At 38.4% G+C, this 16,065-nt stretch overlaps 1 protein-coding gene across 22 annotated transcripts in view; it reads right to left on the bottom strand.

The window, feature by feature from the left end:
* MARCHF7 (membrane associated ring-CH-type finger 7) overlaps positions 1-16,065 on the bottom strand; it is a 56,405-nt gene that overhangs the window by 15,677 nt on the left and 24,663 nt on the right. For 15 of the 22 annotated variants that reach the window (XM_009237744.3, XM_063712560.1, XM_009237743.4 and 12 more), the window contains 4 exon segments: positions 9,588-9,780; positions 7,219-7,386; positions 4,246-5,344; positions 591-760 (listed from right to left, as the gene is read on the bottom strand). In XM_009237744.3, the coding sequence (XP_009236019.1) occupies positions 591-760; positions 4,246-5,344; positions 7,219-7,386; positions 9,588-9,780 (1,630 nt within the window). 22 annotated transcript variants of the gene reach the window in all.

Here is a 16,065-nt window from a genome sequence, read left to right as displayed (position 1 = left end):
AGTGCACTTCCCCTAATTATGGAATAGCTCAGCTCTCAATTTACATGTTCTCACCTTAGAAAGGCACTTCCTTAACACCCAATATCACTACAAGGAGCAGGTGCCTTGTCTTTTTACCATCCTATAACCAACATCTAGAACTACTATGCCTGGCTCCATTACAGGCACTCAATGAACAAATAAATCCCCACAGCAGCCTTATTATCGTAATTTGCTAAGTGACACAACAGCAACATTAGAAATAAATCTTTCTCAAGGACACACAGCTGGTAAATGGTGAGTCTATTTCCTTGATTCAAAAGGATCTTACATGATTTAAGGGACACACTAGTGATCACAAATTACAGCTGTATTATACATGTATGAAGTAGTAAACAGTTTGGTAGGAAATGAAACATAAGACACATTACTAAAAATTTACAAAGAAAGACTAATGCTCTTTAATGCTTCTGCTGAGACTTCAAAAATGATTAAGACACTTGTTAAAAGTCTAAATTCAACAATCTATAAATTATAAATTTGTTAACCAAAATGCATACATACATGCATCTCTTAGAAAAATTGTGAAAACACAAAAGGGTAAATCTTACCAGAGTTAATTTTGGCCTGTAACCACTTTTTCATACAGTCTTGGTGGACATACTGCAAACTTCCTGTGCACTTGCATGGCTCTATCAGCAAATTAGATGATGATGCAGCTGCCATTTGACAAATTCTACATAAGTCACCTTCTTCTTCTTCTGAGTCCTCTAAAAGGAGGCTGGAAAAGAAGGCACATTTCCCAAAGCCATCATAACTCATCCTGGTTGGTTACTTCAGTCATACATAATCACAAGCTTTCTTTTTTGTTACTTCTACCCACACTGTCTCTGGGTGGAAAAAAGCAAATAGTAACAACAACAAAACAATAACAATTATATTCATCAGCAACCCTCTGATTGAAAATGAAAAACTCATTGAGAATAAAAATTGTAACAAGCATTTTAAAGGTAAGTAAAATAGGCTAACCTATCATTTATTTTCAAATGATTTAAGTAATTTTGTCATTGGCAAATGACAGTTTAAGATCTATATTTTTCTCAATGACTTTGTAAGTACCCCTAAGAGATTTTAATTTCTGCAGTATTCCAGACTACTTCAAGTCCAACAGTATAAAGGTAAGATAAACTTATCACTTTTGCCCCTTGCCTCCCCTCAAATTTTGGGGCTATTTCCATGAATTAAACACATACTGGCTTGTAGATTCTCATTTACATGTTACCAGAACCATGTTTAAACTGATAAACTTTTGTATTACAGAAAAAAATTTAAAAGAATGCTTTAAAATTCTCCATCTGCCCCCTCCCCACAGCAATCTTATAAAAGATTCCATTAACCTACGTCCTCTATTTAACAGGCCATTGTGTACTGTTTAATATATAAATGCAGAGTAATAGTTTTATATAATAAGGTAAGTAGTTGTTAAAATCCCTACTGCGTTAGTCCACTGTTGGCATGAAACAGGTATACAGTAAATTGGTAATACAGAATGCTGAACTGTTACTGAAATACAACCTGGAATACATGGATTCCTAAATGAACTTAGCAAAAGATTTGTGAAAAGAGATGGATATACAGCCACTAGGAGACTTTCATGCCCTGGGTTAATCAGACATAACCTCAAGCATAAATTATTTTTAAAGATTGAAAACATGGTATTTACATTTTACCTTTAAATTTAACTTCCTTCCCTTCCTGGTTTCAACTATTCACTTGGTGGATTCCATTTTTCTGTACGATTTTTAATTGTAGAATGTCTTAAAATCCTTAGGTATGAGGAAAGATGTAATACAGAAATACAAACATACACACACACTCTCTCTGGCAAAATAACCAAATGCTGCTTTTTAATTAACCAGATAGAGTGGTACTGGCTCAATCATTTCTCTCTGAAGATAACTAAAGTAACGCTTTGCTCTCTGCCTACACTACTGTACTTAAATTAACCTAACCTTAAGGGCTGAAAATATGTTACCACATCCCTTAGCAGACAGCAGACAGTCTGCAATTGGAGGAAGCTGCTATAATAAGCAAACATTAAAGCAAACACTACCAGGGTAGAGTAAATCTCTTTCTACAAAAAAGGAAAAATAGCAAGTTTAAAAGCAGGAAAATAACAGCCGCATGGTAAAATCTGTCCTATAAAATGAAAAATAAGAGTATGGTAGCCCAATGCCCAACATCTCAGAAAGTGTGCAGAGTTTCCTTTATCACCAGAGTTGGATTTGAAAGTATTTTCTTATTAAAGTACAAAAAAATCTAAAAATAACAGTAACAATTATGCTTCCCAACAATTCTATTAGGCCTTTGTGAAAAAGAAAAAAAAATCCCACAACATTAACTTTATATAAGTCTTTTCTTCCTCGAAGTGTATTTCAAATAAACTACTTTATCTCATTTTAATAACTATTTTAATACTAAGTAATTAGACTAGGATGACTAAATTAAGAGTCAGGCTGGGACTAAGATCTCTGGTTTTTTGTCTTTTCACTCTTAACAGTGATTTATAAGCAACCTTCAACTCTATAAAGATTTCTTTGTATAAAAAGATTCTATGCCCTGCATTTAAACTGTTTTTTTATTTTTATTTTTTAATTTTTTTTGAGACAGAGTCTTGCTCTGTCGCCTGGCTGGAGTGCAGTGGTGCAATCTTGGCTCACTGCAACCTCCACCTCCCAGGTTCAAGCAATTCTCCTGCCTCAGCCTCCTGAGTAGCTGGGACTACAGGTGCACGCCACCACACCTAGCTAAATTTTGTATTTTTAATAGAGACAGGGTTTCAGCATGTTGGCCAGGATGGTCTCGATCTCCTGACCTCGTGATCTGCCCGCCTTGGCCCAAAGTGCTGGGATTACAGCGTGAGCCACTGCGCCCGGCCTAAACTGGTATCTCTGTTAAATAATACTAATATCTAAAGAACTGGCTGGGTATGGTGGCTCATGCCTGTAATTTCAGCACTTTTGGAGGCTGAAGCATGAGGACTGCTTGAAGCCAGGAGTTTGAGACCAGCATGGGAAGCAAAGTGAGACCTTGTCTCTACAAAAAGTTTAAAGAAAGAGAATATTCAGTATATACTTGAACTTCAAACACAAAATAATTTTGTGCATCAAATTTTACTTTGTGAATCAAAATAAATTTTGTGCATCAAATTCCAAAAAAAGATTTGCGGTGAGAAATGTAAATAAATGGTTAATAAATCATCTTAATAAAGGCTAAGACATATTTATTGGTAATCCACGGTCATTCAGTTCCTCTTACTAACCCCATTTAGCATTAGTCTACCAAGGAATTGGGTAAGACATTAAGGTTTTTGTCTTTGCGTGTATATGTATTCCAACCTGGTTAAAATAACCTTTAGATTACTTTCTGACACAATTCACACCCCCCAACCATTGCCTACCTTCAGTTATTAATTCTTATTTATTTACCTATGAGTGAGACATCTTACTGAATATAAATGTTAAGGGAAGAAATTTCAGGCTGGAAGCAGTGGCTCATGCCTGTAATCCCAGTATTTTGAGAGGTGGAGGCAGGTGGATCACTTGAGGTTAGGAGTTCGAGACCAGCCTGGCCAATGTGGTGAAACCCTGCCTCTACTAAAAATACAAAAATTAGTCAGGTGTGGTGGCAGGCGCCTGTAATCCCAGCTACTTGGGAGGCTGTGGCAGGAGAATTGCTTGAACCAGGGAGGCAGAGGTTGCAGTGAGCCAAGACTGTGCCACTGCACTCCAACCTGGGCAACAGAGTGAGACTCCATCTCAAAAACAACAATAACAACAAAAAACAAAACCAAAAAAAACCTTCAGATTTCAATTTTATAAGAAGCCAATTTAGAAATGAAGAGTTTTAGGCTGGGCACAGTGGCTCACGCCTGTAATCCCAGTACTTTGGGAGGCTGAGGTGGGTGGATCACCTAAGGTCAGGAGTTTGAGACCAGCCTGACCAATACGGTGAAACCCCGTCCCTACTAAAAATTCTAAAAGTAGCCAGGTGTGGTGGAGGGCACCTGTAGTCCCAGCTACTCAGGAGGCTGAAACAGGAGAACTGCTTGAACCCGGGAGGCCGAGGCTGCAGTGAGCCGAGATGGTGCCATTACACTCCAGCCTGGGTGACAGAGTGAGACTCCGTCTCAAAAAAAAAAAAAAGAAATGAAGAGTTCTTTCTCTATTTTTGATTTATAGGCTTAAGACACATATTTGAATTTACCTCTCTTTTATTTTCTGCAATCTTTCTGGATCTCTTGAAGGCGCACTTTTAGTTTTATCACTTTTACCATCAGCTGAATTCCAACCTGAAGGAATAATATCTACTGTGATCATGACATTGTCGGTCAGATTACTCCCAAGTGCTGGGGGGACTGCAAACCGGAATAAGGAACCAGGAAGAATCCCTGCTATTCCTGTATTTCTTCCACCTTGAGCCGAATCTGATGTAGAGCCACCTGTTGTGGCACTGCTTGATGCTGCAGATGCTTGTGGTCTGTTGGCAGCAGCTCCAAGAGGATCATTCTGTGCTTCAAGGTGAACCACTTCATTTGATTCTCTTCTAAAAATATGAGATCTAGATGATGTATCAGAGGTAGGTATCCTTGAAGATTCATCTCTTCCCTCTCGCCTCCTTCTAGAGAACAAAGGTGTGCATCTATTTCTAAGTGAGGAAGATAACCATGGTCCTGTATTTCTACTTTCAGATTCTTGGTTAAAATTTTCTGAATCTGACTCAGAGCTATGATTGTGGCTAAGAGATGACAAACCCCATCTTCGCCTAAGAAATCGAAATCCCTGAGAAGCTTCAGATGCCCTATTATCGGGAACTTCAGAAGTTGATGGTACATTACTACGGGACTGTGAAGCTGTCAAGATTCTTGGAGAAACGTAAGAATTTTCAGAACTCAATGATCTTGTATTCAAGGAATCCTGACTAGATCTTCGTGAAAAAAAAGTAGATGACATGCTAGAAGCTATGCGTGACAGCAGTCTCCTCGTTGTCCGCCTACCTTCATTGTCAGAAGATTCTTGAAATGGTCTTTGAGATGAAACAACCCTTTCTGAATTGCTTATGATTGGGGCTTCATCTCTACTTGAACTGTAAGAAAATCCAGGCTGTGTATTGCTTCGGGAAGATTCTGATTCTCTTGAAGAAAAATTTGATCTTAAAGAACTTCTGGAGTCCCTAGAACTTAGTATGGTCTGATGTTCAGAAGGCAATTGGTGGTTTGTGGATGATGTATTCAACTGTAAAGTGCTCATTGAGTTTTCTTTTGGTCTTGCTCCTTGTGAATATGAAGGAACTCTGTCTTGAACATCTATTTTTGAAAGGAAGATAACTAATTACATGAAATAATTTGAGATTATTTGCATTTATTAAGTTGAATGCCAAAACGAAGCACTGGATTCAAACTTAATACTGTTATATTGTAACTACACAATTTACTATTATTATAGAAAAAACATAAACGTATTTCTCTTTCTATTCCTACTGGTAAAATCCAGTACTGCTGTGTAAAGTCAACATTACAAATATATAAAAAAGAAATGTATTATGAGCTTATGAAAATTTTATTTGATAAAATTAAAACAGCTGAATTTATTGATCAGAAATTATTTGATATGATACAATAATATCTAGTATTTAAATTGAGACGATTTTGAACAGGCCAAATAATACAATGTAAATGACTCTTAAAATGATTAAAAGCAAAACCATCCTAGGGAGACTGTTTTGGAGATTTTTTTTTTTTTACTCTGTGCAATAAATTAAAAAGCTGTTTTAAAACCCTTGTAATTTTATGAAAAATCTTGCTAATAGCTAAAAATTTTTTCAATTTTTTTTCTTTCAGGTTAACAGCTGTGGTTCTTATCCTATAGTTCCTAGCCAATATTTAGAAGCAAATGTGTTATATTTGCTAAAATACTGGCTAGGAACTATGAATTAGAATAGGGCTATGACATCTGCACTTTTCAAAGGATTCCTTAACTGGTGGTTTAAATCTTCAAATGGGATAAGAAATACTATAGGATTCCTTTGCAAAGAAACTACCCATTAACCTTGTGTAAGAGCTAAATTACTACTCTGCTGATACACGGAGCTTTATGAAAGGGTAAATGTTAGGAACTAAACCTATTTCTATCCTGCACTTTTATACTCCAAAACCTAAAAGCTATTGATACTGTCTACTAAAGCTCTACCATCCAAAGCCAAGCAGATAAAATGTTTTCATTTGTCATAAATAAAGATTTCCCCCAGTAAGATAAATTAACCTAAACCTTTAAAAACAAAACATTATTTCCTACTATGTAAATCAAACTCCATTTCTGCCTACTATATTTGTCAACTTCAATTAGCACCTTTTTCTTCAGTTACTTAGTATGATAGTTTAAGGCTATGTACAATGATACAAAGTGTGGCTGTGTGCAGTGGCTCATACCTGTAATCTCAACACTTTGGGAGGCTGAGGCGGTTGGATCACCTGAGGTCAGGAGTTCAAGACCAGCCTGGTCAACATGGTGAAACCCAGTCTCTACTAAAAACACAAAATTAGCTGGGCATGGTGGCACATGCCTGTAACCCCAGCTACTTGAGAGGCTGACACAGGAGAATCGCTTGAACCCAGGAGGGGAAGGTTGCAGTGAGCTGACATCGTGCCATTGCACTCCAGCCTGGGTAACAAGAGCAAAACTCCATCTCAAAACAAACAAACCAAAAACAAACTGTGGGTCTTGAGGTCAATTTAATAAAACCAGAGGCACATCCATGTTATACTAAAGTAATTCCAAACTATGCCTTAAAATGGTGATTTCAACTTTCAGTTATTTCAGAAGCAGAAGAATAATCAGAAGTAGTTACTTATTAAACTACATCTGTTACAGGCAAATTCTATTTGAGGATATACGATTTAGTATGTTACTTTCTAACAGACATTCTTAAAAGGAAAAATGCAAGTTAAACAACATAAAGGTAGATGGAATCTAGATACTCATATTCATCTACTGTATTTTAAATTATTTTTCAAGGTCAAAACAAGTAAAGTACTAGAAAAAAATATTAATATTAAGGTATTCTGAAATCTTCATAAGACAAAAGACACACTTTATTCCTTTGTACTGTTGTTTTAGTAACATGCATAAAGAGGAAAATGGAACATTATCAGAAGTTATACTTAATGTAATTTATACATACATGATGAAGTTGTGAAATCACCACTTCGGTGACTATAATCCATAAGATTACTAATAGAGGAATCTGTTCTTCTCTCCAAATCTCTCCTCTCTCTCATTAAGTCTGTTCCAAATGATCCAAGTACCATTGATGAAGATCTAGGAACTTGACTATGCCTCCAAGATGAATCTTAAAATAAATGAAGAAGTTTTATTTCAGAGAAAGCTTTCAAGGCTTTGGATGATGATAATCTTCAGTAATAGAGAGGAAAGTTAGTGTTATTTATTATTATTATTATTTTTTGAGACGGAGTCTCACTCTGTCACCCAGGCTGGAGTGTAGTGGCATGATCTCAGCTCACAGCAACCTCCACCTTCTGGGTTCAAGTGATTCTCCTGCCTCAGCCTCCTGAATATCTGGGACTACAAGGTGCGTGCCACCATGCCCGGCTAATTTTTGTATTTTTAGTGGAGATGGGGTTTCACCCTGTCGGCCAGGCTGGTCTCAAACTCCTGACCTCTAGTGATCCGCCCACCCCGGCCTCCCAAATTGCTGGGATTACAGCACGAGCCACTGCACCTGGCCTTACTGTTGTTTATTATGAGAATCCCCGGTTATATAGTTGTTATCAGAAACACAATTTAGTAAAACATAAAACTATTCACAAATGAACTAATCACTTATAAAATTATTTCCTACTCTAAACATATTATTCTCTGCCTAACATTAAAATCTACCCCATACACGATGTCAATGTCTCAATCACTTCCCACGAAACATCTACCTATACATTATGTAAAACGATTACAGAAAAAAAATGTAAATCTTGTCAAAGATGGAGAATTTCACAAAAAAAAAAGTCAATGAAAGTGATGCTGGAGAATTGCCAGTATCAAAATCAAAGGCATCTGGAAAGGGAAGATGTGAACAACACAATTTAATCAGAATTATTTTTACTGCTACCACAGTTGCTTAATTTTTTATTCTAGAATTCTTAATTCTAAGAATTATTGTTACAGTTATCGAAATTTTATTAGATATGATTTAAAAGTAAATTAAACATTAAGTCTCAAACCTCTTCCCTTCACTATTTACCTTGAAATTTTGATTCTTTCTTCCCTAATCCTAGTAGCCTTAATAATTCCTCTTTATTAAGAGAAATGGCCTAGAGTATTTATAACATTTTCATATAGCAGAAGAGAACAAAAATATCTCTGGCACAGTGGTGTTTGTCTACAAAGTTATTAACAGTCTGCTCTTAGCTATCACAACATTCTTAATATCCTTCAGATAGGCACGTCTTTCCCATGGCATTCCAGCTTATCAAAACAGACAGGAAGTGCTTACACTACTTCAATTGGTAATACACAAACATTTAAAGAATTTTACCTCCGATTGTGTCATCACAAGTTTTGGCTCCTCTTAAACACTGGCACTGGCTAACATTTCATTGGAAGAGGAGTATGAGTGAGACGGTAGCCTCCTGACCTTTCAACAAAAGATCTTTTCAACATGTGTGAAAAATATGTGTCTCAGTACATAATACCAGGCATGAAGCTTTATGGATAGACCATCCAAATCCCAGAGTGGTTAGTATCTTGCCCAATGCCACTCATCTAGTTAGAGGACTAAAACTATGACTTTCTAATCCCCTGTATAAAACTCCTACTAAAATAACCACCATTTTTCTGTAACTCAAGAATTTCCGTATTTGTTTTTTGTTTAAGAAACACAGTCTTGCTCTGTCTACCAGGCTACAGTGCATTGGCATGATCATAGCTCACCATAACCTCAAACTCCTGGGACCAAGCGATCCTCCAGCCTCAGCCCCCCAAGTGGCTGGGGACTACAGGCATGCACCACCATGCCCAGCTAATTCTCTCTCTCTCTTTTTTTTTTTTTGGTAGAAACAGGGTCTCACTATGTTGTCTAGGCTGGCCTCAAACTCCTGGCCTCAAGCGATCATTCTGCCTTAGCCTCCATATTTTCTGAAAATAAATATTATATACTACAATGTTTATCATTTATGTAAGTCATGCTTAAGCAATATTTTAAACATATCAGTAGATTTAGCTTTCCTTGTAACAATTACAAAATATAATAACCAAAAGAATACATACATTTACCAATTTGATTATCATAAAATACCAGCTATTCTAATTAAAATCTGCTAATATCCTGTTTAGGATATTTATATCAATTTTACAAGAAAAATGAAGAAGAGTTAATATCAGTTCTAGCATTAATTTAAAGTAAGATTTTGGAAATTCCACTACATTTCTGACCCACTGTCTTCATATAAAATCTACTTGCCTCATTCCAAAACTAAGAACAACTGTGTTACCCCTGGAGAAAAACGGCTTAAAATACCTACAGAAACTCATTCTTACCTGATAACGTGTTTAAACCATTTCCAACATTTCTCCCAGCTGAGGTAGTACAGTTTGTACAGGAAAGTTTAGGTCTTTTTGAATCATGATCCCGTTGCTGGTTCTGTGATCTTGAGCGTGCCCCCTGAGTTATCTCAGATTCACTATACCACGCAGACTGAAATGGTGACGCAGATGCTGATGCTGACGTAGACTGTAAGTTCAAAAAATTTTTTTAAACAACAAAAGGCTGCATTCAGTACTAAATTTAACCCACAATCCTCTAATAAATTCCCACAAGCATCAATTTTTCTACCACGTAGTTCTTTTTTTTGAGACAGAGTCTTGCTCTGTTGCCCCAGCTGGAGTGCAGTGGGGCAATCTCAGCTCACTGTAACCTTCGCCTCCAGGGTTCAAGCGATTCTCCTGCCTCAGCCTCCTGAGTAGCTGGCATTACAGGTGTGTGCCACCATGCCCGGCTAATTTTTGTATTTTTAGTAGAGACAGGGTTTCACCATGTTGGTCAGGCTGGTCTCAACTCCTGACCTCATGATCTGCCTGCCTCGGCCGCTGGGATTACAGGAACCAGCCTCTGTGCCTGGCCTCCACCATGTAGTTCTTCTTTAGTCTTTGTTCCTTCTACCCACTTGTCCATTTACTATACACTATAATTGTACTTTGCTGGGCTCTCAATCTGATGTAGAGTAAGTCCTTTTTTTAACCATATATAAACACTTGGTTATGAAACACTGAAGACCAAAAACTGTAATCATTTTTCCTAATTTAATATTTGCTTTCTTTTTCTTTTTGAAAATGAAATCCTTGTTGTACTGGTTTAATATTTCAATCTTTTGAGGAACCCTGTCTACCTCTTAGAAGTAGACAGAACACTAAGCTATAAAGAGACTGTGAATTACCCTACCATGAAAATCAGATTTTTCAACTAATAACAAATTTATCCTTGTTCTGATGCCTAGTCTCCAGAATACGGTCATACAACACTAATAAGGGTATGCTAAAAAAAAAAAAATCCTAACATCAGAAATTTCTTCATCAGTGAATCAACAACTAAAACAAGTACATATTTTAAAACATGGCTCATGGTTTTCTCTTTTAACATATATGTACACAAAATAAAGTTTGTAAACAAGTATCACTGATAATGTACAAACTATTTTACTTCTCTCCAATTCTTTAATTTGTTAAGTTTACTCACTACAATGCATTAAAAAGGCAACAGTTTGTCTCCTTAAATATTTAGGTTTAAATGACAACATATTTCAACCACAATTATTGAAATTGTACTATTCTTTTTACAAAAATGTTTCCATCATGGCAAAGTAATTACCTGGACACACACACACAGACAGGACACAGATAAACTAAGAAACATAGATTTGGCATATAATCTCTAAATGGCTCAGAGACAGTAAGGACCTCTAAAATAAAAGTAATTTTTCAGGATACAAAAGAAAAATAATTTTTTAAAGCATGTTACTATGAGTTAAGTATGTGGTAAATAGTTTATTATGCTAAAGAACATTAAAATGAAACCAAATTCTTTTAAGTGTTCTTCTGTTTAACAGAAGAGTTAAAATGGAATGCATCATGGGCCATAATTTCAGTCTACATTCATCTAAAATTCACATGATAAACATGAGAACCCAAATAATGTGTTCCATCAAAGCTCTACAGTACAGGTAACAGATAAGTAAGTAAATAATTACACTATAAATAAGTACTATTTATAAGTAGGTACAGTGAAAGTTTTACAGAAAGACCCTAACTATGTTTGAAGGACACAGGGGAAGAGTCAAAGAAGATGGTAACTGAAGTTCACGGGGTAGGTGAATGAAAAAAGACATTACAAATAGACAACATAAAAAGACGTATAAACCATTTTACCATCAGAATTTTTTGTTGTTTTTTTTTTGAGACAGCATCTCACTCTGTTGCCCAGGCTGGAGTGCAGTGGCACAATCACAGCTCACTGCTGCCTTGATCCTCCCACCTCAGTCTCCAGAGTAGCTGGGACCACCAGCACATGTCCTCATGGCTAGGTAATTTTTATTTTGTAGAGACAGGGTCTCACCATGTTGCCTAGCTGGTCTTGAATTCCTGGGCTCAAACAATCCTCTGCCTTAGCATCTCAAAGTGCTAGGATTGTATACAGGTGTGAGCCACCACATCTGGCCTGGCTTTCTTCTAAGACATTACTATTTATACTTGATTTTCTATTATACTTCAATTATTAATTTTTAAATTTATTTTTTATAGAGATGGGGTCCCACTATGTTGCCCAAGCTTGTTTTGAACTCCTGGGTTCAAGTGATCCTCCTGCTTCAGCCTCCCAAACAGCTGGGATTACAGGCATGAGCCATTGCACCCAGCCAATATGGTTCAATTATGAGAAACATATTGCATGCATTCAGGGGATGTATTAGTTCATGGTAACACTGGAAAAGAAACTTTGAAAATAAAGTAGAACGTGTGAGGCTGAAAAGGTAGGAACCGGCTACATCAGGAATTCGCCCATCCTTTGCCTAGAGAATATTTTGTAAATTGATAATGGCATTTTTCAGCTTAGCACAAACTTAATCTCACAAGCCTTCTGTACCTAATATTACAGACACCCAATCAATGAACTGGAGCTAGCACAAGAAATGAAATTAATCTGATATTTTAGAATCAAACCATTTCATATGCCATTATCATCAAGGTATCAGGGACCTTATCCTGCAGGCCAGTGGTTCTAAAACCTCTGGATTTCAGAGACCAAAATAAAAAAATGTTTTAATTTAAAATTGAGAAAGAACTGTCACTTTTCACCAGTAGGACATCTAAAATAGCAACTAACACCTAATCCTGTCCCCAATTTTTAAAAAAGGCATTTTAATATACTCCCAAAACTTGAAGGATATAATTCAGAATGAGCACTTTAAATTGAATACATTTGTACAAACTCCGTAACTTGTCATTATTTTTCTCATTTTGCACAGACTGCATAAACTTACTGAATAGCACTTCTGCAAACATGATTTTGGGAACTAATGAAGGGGGGGATAAATCAGATCTACTACTATATAGAAAGACTTTTAGAGGCATGTGGAAGACGAAATAGATGAAATGAACAGAAAGAAAACCAATTAGGAAGCCATTAGAATATCAAGAAATAAGTCCCTATGAAGTAATGGGAATAGAGGGCAATTATAAAAGATAAAAATTCATCAGATTTAGGGACAATGTGAGAAATAGAGAAAAAACAGTTTTTTGGTACTGTCTACTGGTGAGATAAATGACTATGCCATTCATTAAAAATACTGATTATAGGGGAGCAGATTTAGATAACGAATTTCATTTGATTCTTGAATGCTGAAGTGTCCAAAGGCTTAAAGTGACACTCACTGTTCGTTAAACAATTTTCATGACTCACGACACAACATGTAGATTATATGGCTATATCCAAGACAAAAAACGTTTGTTAATATCAGCATATAGATATACATATCAGTATACATAATGTCAGTATATAGGAGGAATGTTTTGGCTAGTTTTGCTATTGGCTTAAGTTCAAAATCAAACCTTTTCCTGGTTCCTACAATCCTATTTTGTCCGTATTTGTTCAAATACCCTCAGTCTGAAGCAACTGGTTTTTTTCCCTCGGAATTCTTTGAACAATTAAATAAAGTGTCAGATTCATTTAACAATGTATTATCTCTTCTGCTGTCTAGAACTATAGGCCAAATGAAATCAGGGAATAAGTCTATCTTCAAAGTATACCGCCTTGGGCATAACGAATCCTTAAACAAGTAGTTTTAGGGTTGTTTTCACTTATAAACAATGCCGTTATGAACAACTGTAAATTTTTGTATGGATGTATGTTTTCAATACTGTTGGGTGTAACTGATAGATCATGTAGTAACTTGATGTTTGATATTTGGAGGAATTACTATTTTTCCAACTATAGGTTGATGCTAACAGCTGTGATGGCAGCAGCGGTTCATCTGGAGTGGCTGCCACAAAGACGCCAGCTGCAGCAGGGGAGGCGTGGCAGGGTCTGTGTGCTCCACAGAGTCAGCAACAGGTGGGAGCCCTGACCACTTCCAAGTTGGTGGGGTGGGAGCCCTGTGCTCCCTGACCCAGCTGTGGCTGTAGACTTGGGTATCACTGTGCTCTCAGGGGCCTGAGAAGCCTCCCTTCCTGTCCCCAGCTCCTGCTCCGATTTTGGAGCAAAGTTTTGGCCAAGCTTGGGCACTGTCACAATCCAGGTGTGTATGCGTATGCTTGGGGCAGTGCCGACACACCAGCCCACTGCTATCTTGGCCCCCTCTGGACTTTGGGCACCAACAAGCACAAAGGGAGGCCAAGGGGGAACTGAGGGCAGCTTGGCATGGGTCTGCAGGCATCCCTTGGCACGAACAGCCTGGGTGCCATTAACAGTAGCAGGAGGCAGACATGCTCCTGGGTGAAAAGGGGCAGGTCCCCAGTGAAACCCTACCTTCAAGCCTGGGATGGCCTGAAGCCTGGAGGCTGGGCTGCCAGTTCCACCGACTGGAGTGAGAACTTATGGTGCTTATCCCAGGCCCACCCATTGCCTCCCATGGACCAATCAGCATGCACTTCCTCCTCTCTGAAGCCCATGAAAATCTCAGACTCAGCCAGATGTCAGGCTGACTTCCCTGTGGACAGGAGCTACCCACTTCTGTCTGGTCTCGTCTCCACTGAGAGCTACACACTCGTTGGGATGACCTGCCTGAGGAAAGGAGCCACTCACTTTGGGTCTCCTGAGAGCTGTACTACTGCTCAATAAAACCCCTCTTCGCCTTGCTAACCCTCCAACTGTCTGTGTCCCTCATTCTCTCTGGACGTGGGACAAGAACTCGGGACCTGCCAAATGGTGGGACTCGAAGAGCTGTAACACAAACAGTGCTGAAACACCCCTTCCTACCCCCACTCACCATGCTGCGGGCGACAAGGAGAGAAGAGCTCTGACCCTTCAGGGAGCCCAGACCTAGGAGCTCCCTGAACCAGGGCTGTGACAACCTCTTTGGGGCTCTGTAGTTCCTTGTGTCTCCAAGCTTTTGGGTGCCACCGCATTCCTCAGTGCCCACAGAAAAAGCTGCCTGTGGTACGCCTGATCCATCCACAGCCTCACAAGGCACCAGCGCCTAGAGCTGCCTGCCCCACTGCATCCAGTGTGCCTGGCTGTAAACAGTGGCCGGACCCTGCACTCACTTGCCCATGCACCCCTTGCCGATCCATGTCTGGCTCACCCTTGGCAGGCGTGGGATCCGAGCTGATAGCACTAGTCGAACAAAGCCTGCCAGTCCTAGTAGGCAGAACACACCCAGCAGGCCCGAGCAAAACTTGGGCAAAGGCACCACCAGCCACAGAGGTTTCTAGCTGGAAAAGCAACATTCCAAGTGCTGACAGCTGTACCATTTTACAGTCCCATCAACAATGTATGAAGGTTCCAATTTCTCCACCACTTACCAACACCTGTGATTGTCCATCTTTTTTTTAAATTTTGAGACAGGGTCTCAGCTCTGTTGCCCAGGCTAGAATGCAGTGATGCAATCACAGATGACTGTGGCCTTGACTTCCTGGGCCCAAGCAATCCTTCCACCTCAGCCTCCAGAGTAGCTGAGACTACAGGCATGCGACACTATGCACAGCTAATTTTTAAATTATTTCTTGGTAGAGACTGGGTCTCACTATGTTGCACAGGTCTCAAATTCCTGGGTTCAAGCAATCCTCCCAGATTTGGCCTCCCAACTCAGGCCTGGGATTATAGGCGTGAGTCACTGTGCCCAGCCTATCCATCTTTATTTTGGCTATGCTAGTGGGTGTTAAGTATCTCACTGTAGTTCTGACTTGCATTTCCCTAATGACTAATATTTTTCATGTGCTTATCAGCCATTAATATATCTTTGGAAAAATGTTTATTAAAGTCCTTTGCCCATTTGAAATTGGGTTATCTTTTTATTGTTGAGAGGTAAGAGTTCTTCATATATTCTGGATACAAGTCTCAGTATCCAGTAAGATATATGCTTTGCAAATATTTTCTCTCATTCTGTGGATTGTCTTTTCACTCTCTCGGTATCGATGCACACAGATTTTAATTTTTATGAAAACTAATCAATCTTTTTTTGCATTTCCTGCCTCCCGACTATGAGCACTCGTATGAAACTAGATGGAAGCAACTAAATTTACACTGGAGTTTAAAGAGGTTTCTTTCTTTTTCATTAACGTTCCAGTCTCTACCCAGACAGGTAACAGATTTGGCTCCCAGAGTAAATAGTTTTCATCAGTTATTTCCAATTCAAAAGGCTATCTGTGATAAGGTGAATTGTATGGTATATGAATTATAACTCAATAAAATAAGGGAAGAGGTAGAAGGCTATCTAGCCCAACCAAGGTAGCTGAAATACTATACAGTGTATCTGAGAAATCATCAATAAGACAGCTTGGAGACTTAATAGCTATAGATACTGTACGC

The sequence above is a fragment of the Pongo abelii genome, chromosome 11, assembly GCF_028885655.2.
Source record: "Pongo abelii isolate AG06213 chromosome 11, NHGRI_mPonAbe1-v2.0_pri, whole genome shotgun sequence".
Lineage (NCBI taxonomy): Eukaryota > Metazoa > Chordata > Mammalia > Primates > Hominidae > Pongo > Pongo abelii.
Note: the sequence above shows the minus strand (reverse complement) of the source record. Positions and strands in the feature narration are given on the sequence as shown.